At 37.3% G+C, this 19,774-nt stretch overlaps 2 protein-coding genes across 3 annotated transcripts; both read right to left on the bottom strand.

Moving 5' to 3' along the window:
• Positions 1-851: 851 nt before the first annotated feature.
• On the bottom strand, positions 852-13,420 carry LOC117292462 (IQ domain-containing protein K-like). Of its 2 annotated transcripts, none has more exons than XM_033774505.1 (7): positions 13,311-13,420; positions 11,201-11,458; positions 10,479-10,576; positions 9,924-9,976; positions 8,469-8,546; positions 8,223-8,307; positions 852-2,352 (listed from the first exon to the last, which is right to left on the bottom strand). In XM_033774505.1, the coding sequence occupies exons 1-7, from the start codon at positions 13,363-13,365 to the stop codon at positions 2,116-2,118; spliced, it is 864 nt and encodes a 287-aa protein (XP_033630396.1). In that variant the 5' UTR covers positions 13,366-13,420; the 3' UTR covers positions 852-2,115. The 2 variants fall into 2 exon arrangements, with proteins under 2 accessions (XP_033630396.1, XP_033630397.1); XM_033774506.1 differs by lacking the exon at positions 13,311-13,420 and adding an exon at positions 12,489-12,658.
• A 3,543-nt stretch (positions 13,421-16,963) lies between these two features.
• Positions 16,964-19,674, bottom strand: LOC117293089. The gene is made up of 6 exons (XM_033775304.1): positions 19,352-19,674; positions 18,589-18,824; positions 17,989-18,375; positions 17,788-17,886; positions 17,538-17,659; positions 16,964-17,158 (listed from the first exon to the last, which is right to left on the bottom strand). Exons 2-6 carry the CDS (start codon positions 18,812-18,814, stop codon positions 16,991-16,993), a joined length of 1,002 nt encoding a protein of 333 aa, XP_033631195.1. The 5' UTR covers positions 18,815-18,824; positions 19,352-19,674; the 3' UTR covers positions 16,964-16,990.
• Between the last annotated feature and the right edge of the window lie 100 nt (positions 19,675-19,774).

A 19,774-nucleotide genomic window follows, 5' to 3' on the forward strand; every position in this document is an offset into this window, starting at 1 on the left:
TTAAAATGATGCGTCCTGGGGTAAATTTCGGGGTACCCGTGGGTTGGGGTCATGTGTTGTTTGTGACGTCACAGTCAAAGCGCGAGCGTGTAGTAACTTTGGGATTGAGGGCAGGCGTCCTTTGTGATGTCACAGTCACAGCGCCAGCGTCCAGTAACTTCGCGCGTACATACAGTGAAGAACAATGCATTGGATCGAGGCACAACGACATGACGAAGGCTGGTGGGGGTTATTAGAGCACGTTGTGGGACAGTTAGAAGGAAGGGGCATGCAGTGTGGTATGTCTGTTGCAATGGGGCGAAAAAATAAACTGGACAAAGAAGAAAAATACACGAAAGGGAGAACCACCCGACTGGCGGTACCCGCGCGGAATGGGGAAAGTTATGGGCCGGCAAAAAGTGCAAAGAACAATTCACGGGCGGGAAGGAGGCACGGGTTAGATTTGGGACAGGGACAGGAGGAAGGGGCACAAAGTGGTACGTCTGTGGAACGGGGGACGGGGGGAACAGCAAACATAAAATGACGGGGAAAATAAACAGGGCTGGGGTATGGAATCCTAAAAAACAAAAGGGACTATCATGATATGGGACATGGGACAGGAAAATATTAAACTGAATGGGGAGGGGGGGGGGGGGGAATCAATCCCATAAAACGGGAAAGAACCACAAACGGGACCTGTGTGAAACTGGAAAATATGAGTTATGGGCAAACAGTGACAAGCAAAGAACAATGCCAATGCATGGGATCGTGGGGACGGGAGGCACGGGTTAGACATGGGACGGGATATGGAAGGGGCACACGGTTGGACAGGGAGTTGGGGGAAAAAATGAATGGGGCTGGTGAGGGGGAAAAAAGAAAAGGGACTTGAAAACGATACAGGACAGGTAAATAATAAATTGAACGGGAACAAAATCAACAAAACGGGATATAAACGGGACTGAAAAGAAACCACTATCGGGACCCGCTGGAAACTATGTATGGGATCGACAAATAATGCCGAAACAGGAAAAAACGGACAAGTATACGATTTCACAAAGCACTAAGATTTGTCTTAACTTTGGATAGGTGGTTTGCCACAGTGATTTGTATTGTGACCCTGCCCAGCCACTAACCCTCCCGTGTACACAACGCTACACTTGCAGCATTTTATACGAAGAGCTTTCTTCGCTAGTGTAATGAAAGGGAGGATGTCAAGGTGAATTTTGTTTGTTTTCAATTTTGTTCTTACTCTTCATTTTTATTTGTAGATTCTCTTGTTCTTTTTTACTTTGAGTCCGACTTATAAAATATTCAAAGTAGGTCAAGAACTCAAGACTCTACATGATAATAGAGTAGGATAAGTGCACTTTATAACGAGGCTGTTTATCACATCGAACCTTTGCTGGTAAAATTATTCTGTGCAAAGCTGAACTAAATTGTAATAATAATATCCAACTTGGCTTAGTCAGATGATATTTTTAAAAAGATGGAAGTATTTTGCAGACGTTCACATGAATCAATAGTTATTGAAAAAAAGGTTAAATGAGAAGAGTTTATTTATTTTTCTCATTGAAAGTAAATTAAGATTATGTAATAAATAATATATGTGATACCTTTTATGATATAGACACAATTACTGCGACAAAACTGACATGTTACAATAAAGAAACTTTTCAATTAATTGTATCGTGTAAAAAGAATTTCTTTATTTACAAATGTACATTATTTACTTTTTACAATGCAATTACTCTTTAAACAGCGCATTAATAAAACTAAACATTTTGGGGTGATTTTTTTTCAAGCTTTTTTTGTCTGGTACTGCCCTATTTGTGGCAGTGATAACAGTCGCTTGCATTTTCTAACTCAAGGTAGTTCATGTAGAAACAAAACATAAAGACTTGCATTACAAATGGACAACATTCATGCTTGGATGAACATCATTATGCTTTCCGTCTTATTTAAATGTCTTTTTACATCTTTCAAGAAAGTCTAAAAGCAAAAGAGGTTTATAAAAACATCCCAACAAATCTGCCCATCCTTTGTACTTGTTTACCATTGTTCTTGAGAACGGAACATTTACGAAAGATTAATATATTATGGTTTTACAAATTGGCCTAACACCTCACAACCCTGCAATCACTGCAGTACCCCTGATTTTCTCTCTGGTGAAGGGCTCCATGTTCTGAGCCTATAACAGGCTGGGTATCGTGCACTATGACTCTTATGGTCTCTTATCTTTCTTGCACTGCCTCGTTCTGATCCAGCCTCGTGCTCCTTCCAAAAATCTTGCACTTTGAGTTTGATGTCTGCGTTCTCGTCACGCCATTCCCTCTGCCATTGACGTAGCTCCTGGATGTGTTCTTCTTTTCGCACCTTTATCAGATTTATTGAAATAAGATTTTAATTGTTAAATATTTCATATATTGAACAAAGAATTAAACAAACATAAATAAGGCACAATGCTTGATTAATTCTTAAGTCAACTAGAAACATTTACTATGAACTTGAATAGAAACTAAGCCCCATATAGGGTAACTGTAACATGTCGACAAGGGTTTTTAACTAACGGAGCCCCCATATAGGGTAACCGTGTAACATGTCGACAAGGGTTTTTAACTAACAGAGCCCCCATATAGGGTAACTGTGTAACATGTCGACAAGGGTTTTTAACTAACAGAGCCCCCATATAGGGTAACTGTGTAACATGTCGACAAGGGTTTTTAACTAACAGAGCCCCCTTTTAGGGTAACTGTGTAACATGTCGACAAGGGTTTTTAACTAACAGAGCCCCCATATAGGGTAACTGTGTAACATGTCGACAAGGGTTTTTAACTAATCAGAGCCCCCATATAGGGTAACTGTGTAACATGTACAAGGGTTTTTAACTAACAGCCCCCATATAGGGTAACTGTGTAACATGTTGACAAGGGTTTTTAACTAACAGAGCCCCCATATAGGGTAACTGTGTAACATGTCGACAAGGGTTTTTAACTAACAGAGCCCCCATATAGGGTAACTGTGTAACATGTCGACAAGGGTTTTTAACTAACGGAGCCCCCATATAGGGTAACTGTGTAACATGTCGACAAGGGTTTTTAACTAACAGAGCCCCCATTTAGGGTAACCGTGTAACATGTCGACAAGGGTTTTTAACTAACAGAGCCCCCATATAGGGTAACTGTGTAACATGTCGACAAGGGTTTTTAACTAACAGAGCCCCCATATAGGGTAACTGTGTAACATGTCGACAAGGGTTTTTAACTAACAGAGCCCCCTTTTAGGGTAACTGTGTAACATGTCGACAAGGGTTTTTAACTAACAGAGCCCCCATATAGGGTAACTGTGTAACATGTCGACAAGGGTTTTTAACTAATCAGAGCCCCCATATAGGGTAACTGTGTAACATGTACAAGGGTTTTTATTAACAGCCCCCATATAGGATAACTGTGTAACATGTTGACAAGGGTTTTTAACTAACAGAGCCCCCATATAGGGTAACTGTGTAACATGTCGACAAGGGTTTTTAACTAACAGAGCCCATATAGGGTAACTGTGTAACAAGGGTTTTTAACTAACAGAGCCCCCATATAGGGTAACTGTGTAACATGTCAACAAGGGTTTTTAACTAACAGAGCCCCCATTTAGGGTAACTGTGTAACATGTCGACAAGGGTTTTTAACTAACAGAGCCCCCATATAGGGTAACTGTGTAACATGTCGACAAGGGTTTTTAACTAACGGAGCCCCCATATAGGGTAACTGTGTAACATGTCGACAAGGGTTTTTAACTAACAGAGCCCCCATTTAGGGTAACTGTGTAACATGTCGACAAGGGTTTTTAACTAACAGAGCCCCCATATAGGGTAACTGTGTAACATGTCAACAAGGGTTTTTAACTAACAGAGCCCCCATATAGGGTAACTGTGTAACATGTTGACAAGAATTTTTAACTAACAGAGCCCCCATATAGGGTAACTGTGTAACATGTCGACAAGGGTTTTTGGTATTCGGCAACTGGCATCGGTAATGTTTTGACCTTTTTCAGGAGACAGACGCTTCTAACCCTAACTATGCTAAAATTCTAAACTAACTGGCAAGGTGACCATAGATGAAGACATAAATAGCTAAAAAGCGGTATTTAAAAGATAGGTTTTTATATTACATTTAAAAGAGATGAGTTTCTGTTCGCTACGTATGTGAAGCGGTAGCGCATTCCAGAGCTTAGGGGCTGCCACAGAAAAAGCCCTATCACCAAATGTAGTCAACATTTTACCAGAAGGATAATCCAAGAAAATACCATTATTCCCTGACCTAAGTTTATAAAAAGATACTTTCCGGATGGAAACAAGATCCTGAACATACTTTGGAGAAAGACCATGAATAGCTTTAAATGTCAACAACAGGATTTTAAAATGAATCCTGTGCGAAACAGGCAGCTAATGTAATTGACGAAGTACAGGTGTGATGTGATCAAATCGATGTGTGTTCGAAACAATTCTGGCAGCTGCGTTTTGAACCCTTTGTAGTTTAGCTATCTGTGACTTTGGCAGACCATACAAAAGGCTATTACAATAATCAAGACGACTGGTCACAAATGCATGAATGAGTTTTAAAAGAGAGTCTTGTGTAAGGATCTGACTAATGCGTTTGATGTTGTGAAGATGAAAAAAGGCAGCAGAGCAAGATTTATTGATGTGGGTGTTCATTGTAAGTTCAGAATCGAACCAAGACCCCCAGTTACGAACACATGTTGTAGGAAAAACAGTAGCTTCACCTATCATTATATTGGAAATATTAATTTTCTTCAATTGCTGCTTTGATCCGATGATCAAAAATTCACTTTTAGCATCATTAATTAAAAGGTGGTCATGTATCATCCATTGCCTGATGTCCCTAATGCAATCTTCGATTAAAGTCACAGCAGCTTGACAAGATTTGTCGTCGTCGGGTCTAAAAGATAGATACAGCTGAGTGTCATCGGCATAGCAATGGACATCAGGAAAATGATGCTCAAGGATGTCAAACAATTTAGAGGCATAGACAATAAATAAAAATGGTCCTAAGCAGGATCCCTGAGGAACACCACAGTTGATGTTAAACTTCTCTGATAAGGTACCTTGAATGGATACACGTTGACTTCTATCTGACAAATAGGACGAAAACCAATCAAGGGCCTTGCCAGTGACTCCACATTTAGACTGAAGACGTTTCAGCAAAATTACATGATCAACAGTATCGAACGCTGCACTAAGGTCTAAAAGGACAAGCAGAATCCTCATCAGTAAATCATTTTTAACCTTAATAAGAGCCGTTTCTGTACTATGATGCTTCCGGTAAGATGATTGGAGAACCGGAAACATGGAGTGTTTTGACATGTGACTATAAAGTTGGTCACAAACAGCTCTCTCAGTTAATTTAGAAATAAATTGCAAGTTACTGATTGGACGGTAGTTTTCTAATTTCACGTCAAGATTGGGTTTCTTTAATAAAGGACATATTAAAGCTTCTTTCCAGTCAGTAGGAAATGTTCCAGAAACTAATGATGAGTTTATAATGTTGGTAATAACTGGAAGCAAAACATCAAGGCACTCACCCACAAGGTTAGTAGGCATGGGATCCAGAGCGCATGATCCCTTAGAAGAATTGACAACAAGCTGTTTTACCTGTGACTCGGTTAGTGGTATGAAACTATCAAACAGGATATTACTGGACATTGTTTCAGGTGTAAAATATAACGGCCTGTCCACAGAGGTTGAAACTTCCAAGTCATCAAGCTTAGCATGAATATTAGATATTTTCTTTACAAAAAAGCTACCCATATCATTGGCAAGAGACAGTTTATCTTTAAAAGGTGGGTAGAGGACGTCAACACTGTGCCCAAGCAGCTTTTTAGATGCTCTAAATAATTTCCTCTGGTCGGAACTATTACTTTCGATAAAGTCTTTGTAAAAACTGCAGCGAGCTTTATTAAGAAGAAAGGTAACCCTATTTCTAATAAGCTTATATTCTAAAAGATCAGAGACCATGTTTGTTCGTCGCCACTTCTTTTCTGCACGTCTCCTCATCCTCAAGGCAGAGTTGATGTCTTGACTAAACCAAGGAAGACGGGGCCTAGCGGTGACCAACTTGGACTTTAATGGGGCATGTGTATTAAAGGCACCAGCAAGCGTAGTATTATAACACTTGGTAAGCTCCTCAAGACCTTGAGGAGTGTCCCTGCACAGCCTAGAAGAGACTAAGTCGCCTTTCAAGCAATAAATGTCAATGGATTTAATATCCCTGTAAACAATCTGTTTAGCTGGAAAACCAGACTTGTTTTGTTGCAAATTGCAAATAACAAAAAAATGATCAGAAAAGAGGTGGTGAGGTGTCGGGGGGCTGTTAAGAACCATGTCTGATTTCCTGGAATCAAGTGTGTGACCCATCTCATGAGTAGGTTTGTTAACATGTTGCTGGAGACCCATGGATTCAAGAAGTGACAAAAAACGTATAGTGTTTGGATCATCAGAGATGTCAACATGAATGTTAAAATCCCCAGTTATTAAAACTGGTTCAGAAGATAAAACAATGGATTCTAAATAATCAGAAAAATCATTGATAAACCGATTAACTGTACAAGGGTGGCTAGCAGAGTAAGGAGGCCTATCAATAATTACAAGTCGTAATTTACACGAATTAATCCCTACAGACCATTCTGAAAACTCAAATGAGTCTAGTTCATCTCCAGCAATTTTCTTGACATTCAAATGGTCACGAAACAACAAAGCAGTGCCTCCCCCCACACGGTTTTTCTGGGGATGATCAAGCAATCTAAAACCAGGTGGGGTTGCTTCAAACTTGTGGGCAACATCCATATCTGTAAACCAAGTCTCGGTAAGGGCAAACAAATCAGCCTTACTATTAATAGCATAAGAAACAAAACTAGCTGCTTTATTTTTAAGAGATCTGGTATTTAAGCAACAGAGTTTAAAAAGATCATCAGAGGGATCGGCAGGATTTACAACAATGTGTTTAAGTACAGGAGTGCGGTTTTCCAAAGCTCTCTCATTTATGAACATAATCAAGCCGGTGACCAATTTGAACAGGAATTTTACACTTATAGTTACAATGACCCACTCTATTACCCCTGAACCGAAGAATTCCATTTGCTTTCAGAATAGAAAGCAATCCAGGCTGAATGGACAAGAAGTCTTACGGATACTAAAAGGCTGACCACGGGAATACATTATAGTACAATTACTAGACATGATAGAATGAGAACTATCTGAATGTATAAAATGCAACTCGTCATTACTCATGTTACTAGTGGATCCAATACGAGGACATGGGTTAACAGCAATATCCATAAATATTGTTATGTCATGTGGAGGGTCATGACCAGGAATAACAAGAGTAGTTTGGCCATGTTTGGACCATTTTACTAATGGAACTTTAGAGAAATTAAACCCAGTACGGCACAGCTGTAATGTCACCCCATAACAGGGTGAAAATTACACAACAAAATTAGTCAGACACATGTATTGGTCTGGAGACACAAAATACTCATTTCTGACAGTCACAGCATCAGAAAAGGTTTGAACCTGTGACTTATGTATGATGAAAATCAGATGTAAAAACACCAAGAGACGAGAACGGGCACTAAAGGCAACAACCATGATGAGCACACGTTAAATAGTGTACTCGACCGGAGATAAAAACCACATCAAAAACATCAAAATAACAAGCAATACAAATCGGAAAAAGCACCAAAATATATCATACAAAAGCACATAAAGCTTACCAAACACGTCAACAATAAATATAAAGACAATGCCAAAAACTCAGCAAAGATTAAATGGATAAAAATAAGCAAACACTGGAGAGACAAAATAAACAGTGGCGGCTACAGAACAGCACCCTCAACGCTGAACAGAACAGCGCCCTCGACAAGGGTTTTTAACTAACAGAGCCCCCATAATAGGGTAACTGTGTAACATGTCGACAAGGGTTTTTAACTAACAGAGCAATACTTATTGTAAGAAATGACTATAAATACTAAATATTAAATTGTCAACTTGCGGCTACTACCATGTACATGTATAATATCTGTATATGGTCTCCACAACAGTATACTCTGCTCGTCTTCAGGAGAATACTCCTTGTGTTCCCTTTCATTTCAGAATGTCTCTTGTATACAATTTTAAGTTTCATGGATTAAGAGTGTTGATCAAGTCTGCATAATAAACCTCAATAAAGCTGAATTACCTTGTAGCCTCTGAAGAATGACTGGATGACAATAGCAGCTTCATGTTCTGTCCATATGAGTGACAAGGGAAGGGGTGGTCTGGGACTGCACAGGGAAATAACCAGGAAATATACATGTATATCAATTCAGATTGTTTTACTGATTTGGAAACCCAATTAAACATATATGTACACTATACAAGATAAATGGTGACTAGAAAGAGTCTACATAACAAAATGTAGGATTGCAAACAACTGAATACTCACTTTTCTGCTAAAATCCGCTTAACGAATGGAATCTCCTCTAACTGGTCCAACTCTCTACCTTTGTACTTGGGGTTGTGTCTGCAAAAGGAACAGTACAATATTCTTTATGTATTGATTTTTCATTCATGTCCATGGTGACATATCCTAATAATGTTATTCTAATACACAAAGCTGGACTTAAAAAAAAAAACTGAAACCTCTACCATTGGACTACATACCCTCCATGGTTCTATTATGTCTCCTATACAAACATGCAAGTTTACCCTAACAAGGCTAAAAGGCACGCAAGACCAAAACATTCAGATGAAAAGGCAATGTAGGAATTTTATTTTTCTCTTATGTGGTTAATTTGTGGGATGAAGGACACTGGGGCCTAATTTCATAGCGCTGCTTAGCGGCCAAATTTGTGCTTACTGTGCAATTTCTATTTCATAGTGCTGCTAACCGTAAGCACACGAAAAAGCATGCTAACCTTCCGGTGCTTAACGCACGAAAATAAATGACGTCACAATGCAAATCCACGGTAAACACGCAATATGGCCGCCCAATTTTTCTGCTAACCTGTGAAATACGCTAAGGCTTAAGCCAATTTTCTGCTACAGTAAGCACGCAAATTTGCTTACCGTTAAGCAGCTATGAAACTGGGCCCAGGTTGTTAGTTCAAAAAGGATGTAGAGTGTGGGAAAAAGTGTTAATATAAAACAAAGATGAATGACAGGTAGAAGCTCCAGCCCAATGTGACAACCATAACCCCCTTACATCAATGTCAAACAAGACTTCTGTCTGTCACGAACACCATCTGAACCCAATTCCAAACCTTTGTTCTTTTTTCATACAAAATGTGGCTTACAAATATGGACAGGCAGCCACCATTGTTCGTTACATTTGGCTCATTAGGAGGTAAAAGTGAGAGTTCCATTTCCAAGAGTCGAGTATACCATGGAAGGTTAAAGATTAAGAACAACAAGTCCCAATAGCTATTACGAGAATTTGTTTTGTCTAATTTGTCAAGGCAGAGCTTGCTTCAAAAAGTTCTAAAATTAATACTGCATACACAGGCACAATATATGTTTTCAAATACGGACCAGAAGTGGTTAAATGCTATAAAATTATAGTTGGAATAAAAACCCTTGACTGCAAAAACAATACCAAGAGGTTTTCAACGCTGTACACAGGGAGATAGGTCTGCATGAGCAGGTAAAGTTTCTATATTAATTACTGCATGTAGTTCAATGGTACACTGGCTAATAATGGTATTTCAAACACCCAAGGATCAGTCAAACCTTTCTCCAAGTGGTTTAGCTGGCCAGATTAGTGACGAGGGAAAAAGCTAATGGACCAGTTGAATAATGAGCTAACTGGTTCTGCTCGCAAGTCACTGAAACAACTTTAATATCTGGATACTTTGGAATGGGATCCAAGTACAACATTTATTGCAACAATTTTTTGATTTACCTCCACAGATATTCTGTCAAATAGTCACAACCATTGAATCGAAATCTCTTCCTCTGCAACGAAAAAACAGAACATGTTTTAAAATTGAATAAATTAAAGAAGTTTTTTTCCAATAATAATTCTTTTATAAAGACAAGAAAATTCAAATTGAAATTTGTTGCAACCAAATCGTTTTAGATAACTTTGTGTACACGGAGACAAGCCAAATGGACCCCCTTTGCAATGAAATTTACTCTTCAGCTCAAACGGTTGGAAGTTCCATTTATGGTTGCTTAAAGTCAAAGAAGTTTTCTTATCATAAATAGATAGAATAGATTAATTTATTGTCCACGTTAAAAAACAGAGAAACTTGACATCCACTGGCCAAATACAAGTATACACAACTAACTAACAATAGTGTAGAAAAACATTTTGCAATTTAAACAAATTATTAAAAAACTAATTATTATTCTTTATACTGCCGTGAAAGTATCTACACGTACACTTTACAGAAAGTGAGACGTATTTTAAATGTAAACTTTCTCAAACTCTTTTGTTCTTGTTTCTTTTATTTACCTCAAAGCATTTTTCCTTCTTGGCTTGTTTCAACATAGCTAGCAATGCGGGAAGTAGCACAGGGAAGATGTAGTGTTCCAGATATTCTCGAGGCATACCTGTTTATTAGAACATATTATAGATATAAATCTGCACATGTAGGATTCCACATTCCTACTGGACTCAGTAAGTTAAAGGATTTATCAATAAATTTATAATTGAGTAGGTTAGCATTTTATTTCATTTTTGCAATAACATAGGTCTTCCAGCTAATTTCTTAGTTGATCATTTTTATTTTGAGCCATTCAATTTTCAATGATTTTTTTTCTAATCAAACTTTTGGGGAATAGGTAAACCATCGGGCACACTTCCATGCCTGGATTTTCACCTTTCAAATGGCAAGGTTAATGTTCATTTTGCAAAGGGAACTTCCTTTGGAAAATCTTAAAAATCAGTAGTAAACTCTTGAAGGGGCACCGAGGCCAAGACCAGGGGCAATAGAGGCCATGGCCTTTGTGGCCTGCATGTAATTTAAGGCTTCCTCGCAGGCATGTATTCTTTTTTCAAAGCACCTTAAAACATATTTTGTGTGGATATCGGTACTTTATAAGTTGATTTGGGTATACAAGTGTGTGAATGATTTCAAAGCAGAACCATAATGCCAATATTTAATTATGTACACACAAAAACTTTCAATACAAATCAGACTTCAAAACCTTAATGAATACAAACAAGTTGTTTACATTTTTCTCTGGGTGGAGGTGTAGCTGCACAGGGTGTGTCTTGCTTAGGGGGTCTCTCTAGCATTGTGTACCCAACACATGCAGGATGGGAGAGGGCTGGATCAAAATAGTCAGCCGCTTGGGAGTCAACTTCAACATGTTCCACCATACGACCAAACATAACAGGGGAATGTGCTTCAGGACGGAACTCAATGATGTCAGTACCAACGGATTCTTGGTCATCATCTTTTGGAAAGGGTGGCCTCATCAAAGAAAATTCTGATCAAAAAGACAAATTAAATGAGATAAATAAGACAGAGAAAAACAATGATGTGGTTCTTTAAAAAGTATTATAATCTTGTGAAAGTTGAGGTACAAACAAGTCAATGGCACAGCAAACATTTCAACCCTTCAGTTTGTTCTAAAAAATGTAAATCAAATTGTTATATCAGGTTACGTAGTTGTGATAACGCAATCCTCCTCCCGATGGCGATCGCAACTAGTGTTAACGGTAAACTTGCCCTGCCCCGCCCCAGCAAAGTTGCCACCAGCTGCTCGAATATGAATAATTTAAAATGGAGGTTCAAGTAACTCATAATCATATACACCAAATAGATTAGAGTAGACCCAGTAACTGGGGCACTGTAAGTGATAGGCCTAATCATTTAAATTTTGAAATTTATCTCAAAAAAGTAAAACAAAATAATAAAAAAAATTGGTACAGCGTGCCCCAGTTACTGAATACTGCTGGATCTACAAACTAGATGTTACCACCAAACACAACAGAGTTTTATTATTACAACAGACATTATCAGCCTGATCAGACAGAGTAACACTAACCAGCTTACTAAACAGAGGACAGAGTAAAAAAATCAGTAAGTTAAAGCCATTATACCCTTTCGGTACAGAAAAAAAGAAAAAAAGTTCACAGATTAACAAATAATTTACAGGGTTTACAGAAGGTAATGGTGAAAGACTTCTCTTGAAATATTGTTCCATGAAATGCTTTACTTTTTGAGAAAACATTAAAATAATATAAATTCTTGTTAGGGAGAATTACGGATTTATTTTAAACACATGTCATGACACGGCGAAACGCGCGGAAACAAGAATGGGTTTTCCCGTTATTTTCTCCCGATTGACCGATTGAACCTAAATTCTCACAGGTTTGTTATTTTATATATTAGTTGTGATACACAAAGTGTGGGTCTTGGACAATACTGTTTACCGAAAGTGTATAATATTAATGGCTTTAAAGTAACATCATTTTAATAAACAGTGGATGGTGTAAACTTGGTCAACTGTTTACAGTTGAGTTGTCTTTCGGAGATCTAGTCTGAAGTGTCATGACTGTCGACGCAGGGTTGTCTTTTCTTAAACTAAGTGTTATTTCTGAGTTTTGGTTTGGATCCCCCACGTACATGCTTTGAAGTTTGGGGTCCTACTAAAAGCCGACAACAAGCCGAAAACTTAACTTTCACGGAAAACGGTCGGACGCCATCTTAGCTTAAAATCGTGTTTGGACCAGTCCATTATGATGCGGGTAAGTCAGATTTAGCAATAGAGGGCGGGCGTCATGTACTGTGCACACTGCAGTGAAGGTCTCCACATGAAGCCCGCCCTCTGTTGTTGACAAGTGCTAAATCTACCCGTATCATAATGGTCTGGTCCAAACACGGTTTTTAAGCCAAGATGGCGTCCGACCGCTTTCCGTGCAAGTGAAGTTTTCGGCTTGTTGTCAGCTTTTAGTTGGACCCCAAACTTCAAAGCATGTACGTCCGTGGGGGATCCAAACCAAAACTCAGAAATAACACTTAGTTAAAAAATACACACTTTTCGTGAAGTTTTTCCATTAAATTTATGTTTTATATTACAGAACACATATAGTTCTAATATATTTATGGTTTATTTGCCATTTTTTGAGGTATTTAAAACTGGTTGGCGGCGTGTTGGTGGCGCTCTGGACTTGTTGTCGGCTTGTTGTCGGCTTTTAGTAGGACCGGAAGTTTGTGTGGACGGGTGTCCGCATACTGGGCAACACCTGAAAGGCTTATTTCAAATTCGACGGTACGGGTATCGGTTACTAAGTTGTATATTATATTAGTTTATATAGCCAGTAAATGACACGTACCTTTGCATATTTCATCCCATATCTTCACTTCGTGCTTTTGCCCGATAATAGACATTTTGACAGATTATTGAAGCTCGTGAGTTAAACAAAAATGCCGTCTATGCTTGACAAGCAAGTCACACACTTTTGCCACTGTGGTGTGGGCGGCGAGTGCCCGCTGAAATATAGTTCTCTTATTTGTCTATTTTTCTTGTCACTTGTCTTGATCTTGAGGTGCCTCCATAGTGTGACAGGGGGTAGTTTTTAAACAATGGGCAATCATCTTTCGGCATTGTTATCAAAGTAAAAGGGGGGGAAATACGAAAGAAAAGGACACCCCCCTTTTTTTCCCCCGCCTAGGGCGTATGAATATGTCGAGCGTCCGTGATAACCATAGCAATGACCCTTGCACCCTGACCGATATCTCGGTTTGTTTACCTCCTACGTCATACACACTTTTTCCGCCCGCGCGCTTTGCATATTGTTGCATGCAGTGCATAAACTAGCCATCACTCGTACCTATGGTGGCCCTCTTGACTTCGGCGGTGTTTTGGCGTTTCGCCTCCCCCCCTTTTAGCGGCAGTGTAAACAATTGAACTGGAATAGCTTATTAGGGACTAGCTTACCCCCATTGGCTCCATCGGCCTCATAGTCGCCATTTACTTTTGGCCAATAAGCTGATGGGTCATGGTTTAATAATGCGGTGACATGTGAGAAAACCCTTCAATTTACAAGCTCGTGAACTATAAATGACACATAGTTTATTTCAAACAAATTACACTACATACATTTGACACATTAAACAGAAAACTAGAATACTGATCAGTAAGACTAAAATAGTAGTTAACCATTTACATTATTGTTTTAAAAAGTGCTGACTTTTGATGAGAATTTTAACAAGTCTCTCTGGAAATTAAGTCTCTCCAAAATGTAAACCTTTTTGGATGTTATATTAGTTAATACAGGTTCACTAAAGATATTGCTCCACTTCAATAAATATAAAAACAACCCATTTTAAAATAAGTTTAAGGGTCTCGCTCTGAAAAGTTTGAATTTAAGATAAAATGACACTGAAGAGTTATTACCTTTGAACAAGCACCAACAAGTTTTAACATCATTTTCTTTAATCTATAACCTCAACAAACACTGATTTTAGTTTCATGTCAATGAAGTTATAAACATACTTGCATTTTTTTCAGATATTATAAAAAAGTATAATTTCTATTTTGCTCAAGTGAGTTTCCATACAAAATATTGTCATTTCATATGTGTAGGTATAAATGTTATTTGTCCATTATTTACAATGTAACTGTTTTTTATATTTTTGTCTATGATTTGTACATCATCAGCAGTTTTAGTGGAAGGGTATTAAAGGAAATGTGTTCATATATAGTTAATCAATTTTAGTTCCATTTATAGTTTCAGTGAATGAGAACTGCAAAAATACAAGTGTGTTTTGTTTATTATTATTATTAGTTTTTCTTCAAAGATGTACACCATTCTTTCGTACAAATCTTTTGATTAATTCAAAATTCTTGAGTATTGAAAATATGTTGATGTTAATTAAATGTCTGATAAAATATTGAAGTTGGTATACACTGTACATGGTGCTACATGTATATGTCTCATGTTTCAACACATCTTTGTATACCTTGTAGGAAAAATTAGCACTTTGAGACACTAATCAGGAGTATATAAAGGGCTATTATCAGGACTGTGTTTTATTATTATTATTAAACACATAGATGATTAATTGTGTCATTTTCAGTCATATTCACTTCAATTAATTAATGTCTGATAACAAAACATCAATAGAGTGGAACTTAATGTGTAACACAGCAGTGAATAAAAGTACATGCTACACAATAACTTACTAAAAAATCTTAAATTTACACTCAACACATTTTTACATAAGCTGAAAACAATCCCATCTTATAATAGCTGTAATAAATATAATAGTTGGAAGTTAAAATCAATTGAAAACACAAATAAAGAGCACAAACAACTGTTGAAAAAACTAAATGACCAACGCGATCACATGTCAAGTTGGAGTTTTGTGATGCACTCATTTTCCAATTGAAAGTGTTTTCATGAGAAAGTTCTCATTAAATCAAACATTAAAATTGTGTACAAGTATTTTGTCTATGATACTCCTTCAGAGCGAAATTTGAAACATGAAATGACATCAACAGTAAATGGGTCTGTACACTCCTAAAAGGAAATTTGCACCAATAAATGACTAAATTAAATTTGGGTTTCAACAACAAAATCCACTTAAAATGGTATAAAACACAGCTTTTTTACATCATTGTAAAGTGAGATTAGAGGTTTAAAATTTGTTTTCCATTTTCATAAGGACTCCATCTATTTGAAAATGAGTGGATCACATAACAGAATCAAACTGGTTAAAAAAACAACTTATATAGCGCATACAAACCAATGGACCCTTCCCATGAAATATGCTAATCACATTCACGCATGCGTACAGACCCTGTTGGTTGGCAAACGCCATAGAGTTGTGCACTAAGCAGACGCGCAATCGCGTCTGCGTCACGCAACCATTAGCCGTGTACAAAACAGCGCGATGTTCCCTCATTTTGCCAACCAAAACGTTAGTGCGCACGCGCTATGTGCAATTCACATATTTCATGGCAAGAGTCTATTGCATTGAAGTGTCTATAATTTACAAGATCACACTTGTCAAACTGGCATTAATACAAAACAAGATTTGTACTTAACATCTTAACTGGATCCAAATGTTCAAACAGTAACAAATACATAACAAGTAGAATAATGATATGTTAGTTTTGTTTTTCAATGTTACCTTCCTCAGTGGAGAGGCCCCAAATGGCTCTTCACATATTGTCTGCCATGTCTGCCAATGAATACTGTGCTTATGATCACCATTGTCTACCCTCAGAGCAAGCACACAACTTCTGTGCTAGCTACTTTCCTTGATCCATGCAAAATAAAGTGTTACCACATGATATTATGTTAATAAAGCAGTCAGACTATTATTGCATGAACCACGTTATCAAAATTCTGGAATTTGGTTGATTTCATGAAATAAACGGTAGATTATAAAGGAGACATTTTTTTATTGGAAGATTTAATTTCAAAAATTCAAGTTAAAAACATAATAAATGCACAGAATTTAAAATTTGAATGCTTTTCTCCATTAGTTTCTGTTAAATCTCCTTTTTGACAATCTTGATTAGTAATTACTTCACTACTAAGGAATACTTCACTCGTATCTCTATGTACAAAACAACAATAATGAAAATACAGTAATTATAATCTTTATTATATATACATTTCCTTAAAAATTAATACTTCAAACATCTTAAATGTATCCAGCATTCAATCCATCTCATAACCTTTACAATTCTATCAAATAACAAAAAGAAAACTGTCCAATATGATTATTGCATCAATTTTATTACACTTTTGATGCCGTCATCTACCAAAACAAAATTGTAGAAAGTTAAATAAATAAATAAGGACAAAAATAATGAAATGAATAAAAATGAAACACAAACGCACACCCTCCTGCAGCATTGTTACCTTATCAATCCCCCAAATAACATTGACGGTCCACAACTCCTAAAAATTTGCATCACTGTTGCTTGAATAAGTAACAGCTATCCTCTTTCTTTTGTTCTTGTTCTTTCTCCCCCCCCCCCCCCCCTCTCCACTCTCTCTTAAATGCTTAGGGAAATACTCTGAATGTCGTTAGCAGGAATTTTAGAATCTTGCTGGTCCCCTGCTCCACGGAATGTAATCTCTGCATTGTATGGGATGGTCACCGACCCACAACTGGTCCCCCACAGCCAGCTGCCACCTGAACGCTTGTGCATTGTCACAACAACCTAAAATGAAAGAAACAGATATTTAATTTAAAATGTTTTACAATAAATTTTGTTTTAACTGATAAGGTAGCTGAATGTCAGTATGTACATATAGTCCTTATTGTGATTGGATAGGATAGCTGAAGAAACAATACCCATAATCCATCTTAGGAATTCCTTTCATAACAACACATATTGTGATCAGGTGAGGTTTGTAATGACACCATGTGTAAATCTTTATTGAGTATCGGTTGTGGTTCTTCTTAGAAACCACTACTCAAAAGAGAATTACTCACGGCATCATCACAAAAGTCACCTGATTGTACTCCCACCATGCAATGTTTCAAATCCTACACACTGTGAGAAAATATTTTGATATAAACTAGAAATCGTGTAGTACCTGAGGCGAATAGCCAAGCACAGCCCAGAAGGATGAAATAGATGCATTTCTTTGGTGACAGAACTCCAGCATTCCTGTTTCCTCACGGTTTGGAGTAAAATGAGCACATCCCTTGAAATCACCTGTGTAAAGATATTGTTAACAAATACACTAAACTAAGCTTTTAAATGAAATTACAGTCACCATAGTCACTCAAATTGTAAAACAGCACAGTACAATGTGAGCACCAGTGATTTAATTCTAAACTTACCAAAGATCTGTTTATCTCCATTTAAGCAAACAACATCCCAAGTTCCAATGATATTCAATGCTTGCCTTGCTGCATCCATTGCACTAAACGATAGCTGACCTTTACATAGTGTGAAAAAAACAAAAAAATGGTTTCAATGCCTTTAAATTATTGAGTATCTTAAAATTGCACTAATTCACTAAAATGTAAGCTGGATCTTACCTGTAAGAAATGAAGGAACAATGGCACTTGCCATACTCCAACCTAGACTCTTCTCAAAGGATTCTAGGAAAGCCTCATAGCGTAACGAAGACACAACCTCAAGCTTAGATGCCAGAACATCTTGAAGTTCAACCTTCTTGTTCATTAACACGATGCGAGGATGAAAGAATTTCTCAGCAAGGCAGACATCGTTTCTTAGCAAATGATTCCGCAGCAGCTGTGTCTTCAGTTTGAGGTTTGCAATGAGGTCATCATGTTTCTCATCATAGGACACACTGGTGTCTTTGCCAGAGTAGGAACATTTGTGTTGAATCCAAGATTTGCCATCAGATCCAAGGGTGACCTTACCTGACCAGTTCTTCACTTCAATGGTGAATAACCCATTATCTGGAACAGAAGGAATTTTTTTTTAAATAAGTTCTTCATTTAAAAAAATATTTACAGTACATTTTTATCACACTCTCTATTGAAATCAACTCTAAAGGATTTCCTACTTGTCAGAGCCTTTTTTAGATCAAAATCCAAACAGCTTTATGGCAGTTCAGAAAAATCTAGTATGGATACTTTTAAAATTCTCCCAAAGATTCATTGAAAACCTACCAGTTATTACAACAAGATCAATCTCAAATTTCCTAGTCTGGAAGCCATCTGGTACTCTAAGACCTCTGAAGATATGAGCATGAGGAACACCATGATGTCGGAGAGCTTTGGTTAAATCTTCCTCTGCTGAGCGGCCTGCTTTGATGTGTCCTTCCTCTTGATGTTTAATGGGAGCGCTTGCTTGTTGAGCTTGAACCAAACGACTTGTAACGCTGAAAACTGACATGGTGGCTCATCTGGCAACAGACAATTAAGCAGTTGGGTAAACAAATACAAATACAAATGTCAAATGCAAAATTAAATAAAAACAATTATGAAAGTGTACATATTTAAATTGAGGGTTTTTAAGAAACCCAACAAAACCTGTATCAGTATGTTTACAACAAACTTTGCATTAATAATATAAAGAAAATGTGCGTCAGTTGGTGATCAGTATTATTTAGCTAACTAAATATTGATTTGAACAAAAATGGAAATAATATTCTATAAAATAGTATAAATTGACATTTTAAACAATATTGACTAGGAAGTATTTAGTACTACCTAGTAGTGTACTGTAGTGTATTTGTGAAGGTTTTACGATGAGAACCAAGAACCGCTCAGCCTCGTCGTCAGGTCGTATTCTGACTTATGTCAAAGCCTGTTCAGTGTTCAGCACTTTTGAATTTGATCATGCCAAAAATAAGAAATAACCCTCCACCAGTTGAGTTAGGATCTCAATTTTGAAAGGTGACATTTATTTTTGTATCAAAAAATTACTTACCAGACAGATAACTTGAAGCTCCAAATTGGTAAATTGGTTGGTCGACCTTCAAACTATTTCCAGCGTGTGCATCTCCAGTGTGGTGAACATAAACAATAACAATAAGTTATTGAATAACATCAGTTCAGCGATCGACGACTCATCGTGGATTTCACAGGTTTTTCCACGGCTAAGTGTTTCCTAAATCGACTTCATTCACATTTGTTATCACAAACAGCCTGAACATTCCTATTTGTTCAAATTGGCAGCTCTTTACGAGGTTTATTCAACTCAATTTCAGAAAAATATTAATATGACGAACAAAGAATTGACCAGCAGCTGACGATGTAAACATTAAAATGACGTCATGTAAAATAGTAAATATATAACTTTAAATATTGCTATTTAAATTTAGCAAATTTAACTTTACTTTTTGTTCACAAA

This window comes from Asterias rubens, chromosome 7 (assembly GCF_902459465.1).
Source record: "Asterias rubens chromosome 7, eAstRub1.3, whole genome shotgun sequence".
Classification (NCBI taxonomy): domain Eukaryota; kingdom Metazoa; phylum Echinodermata; class Asteroidea; order Forcipulatida; family Asteriidae; genus Asterias; species Asterias rubens.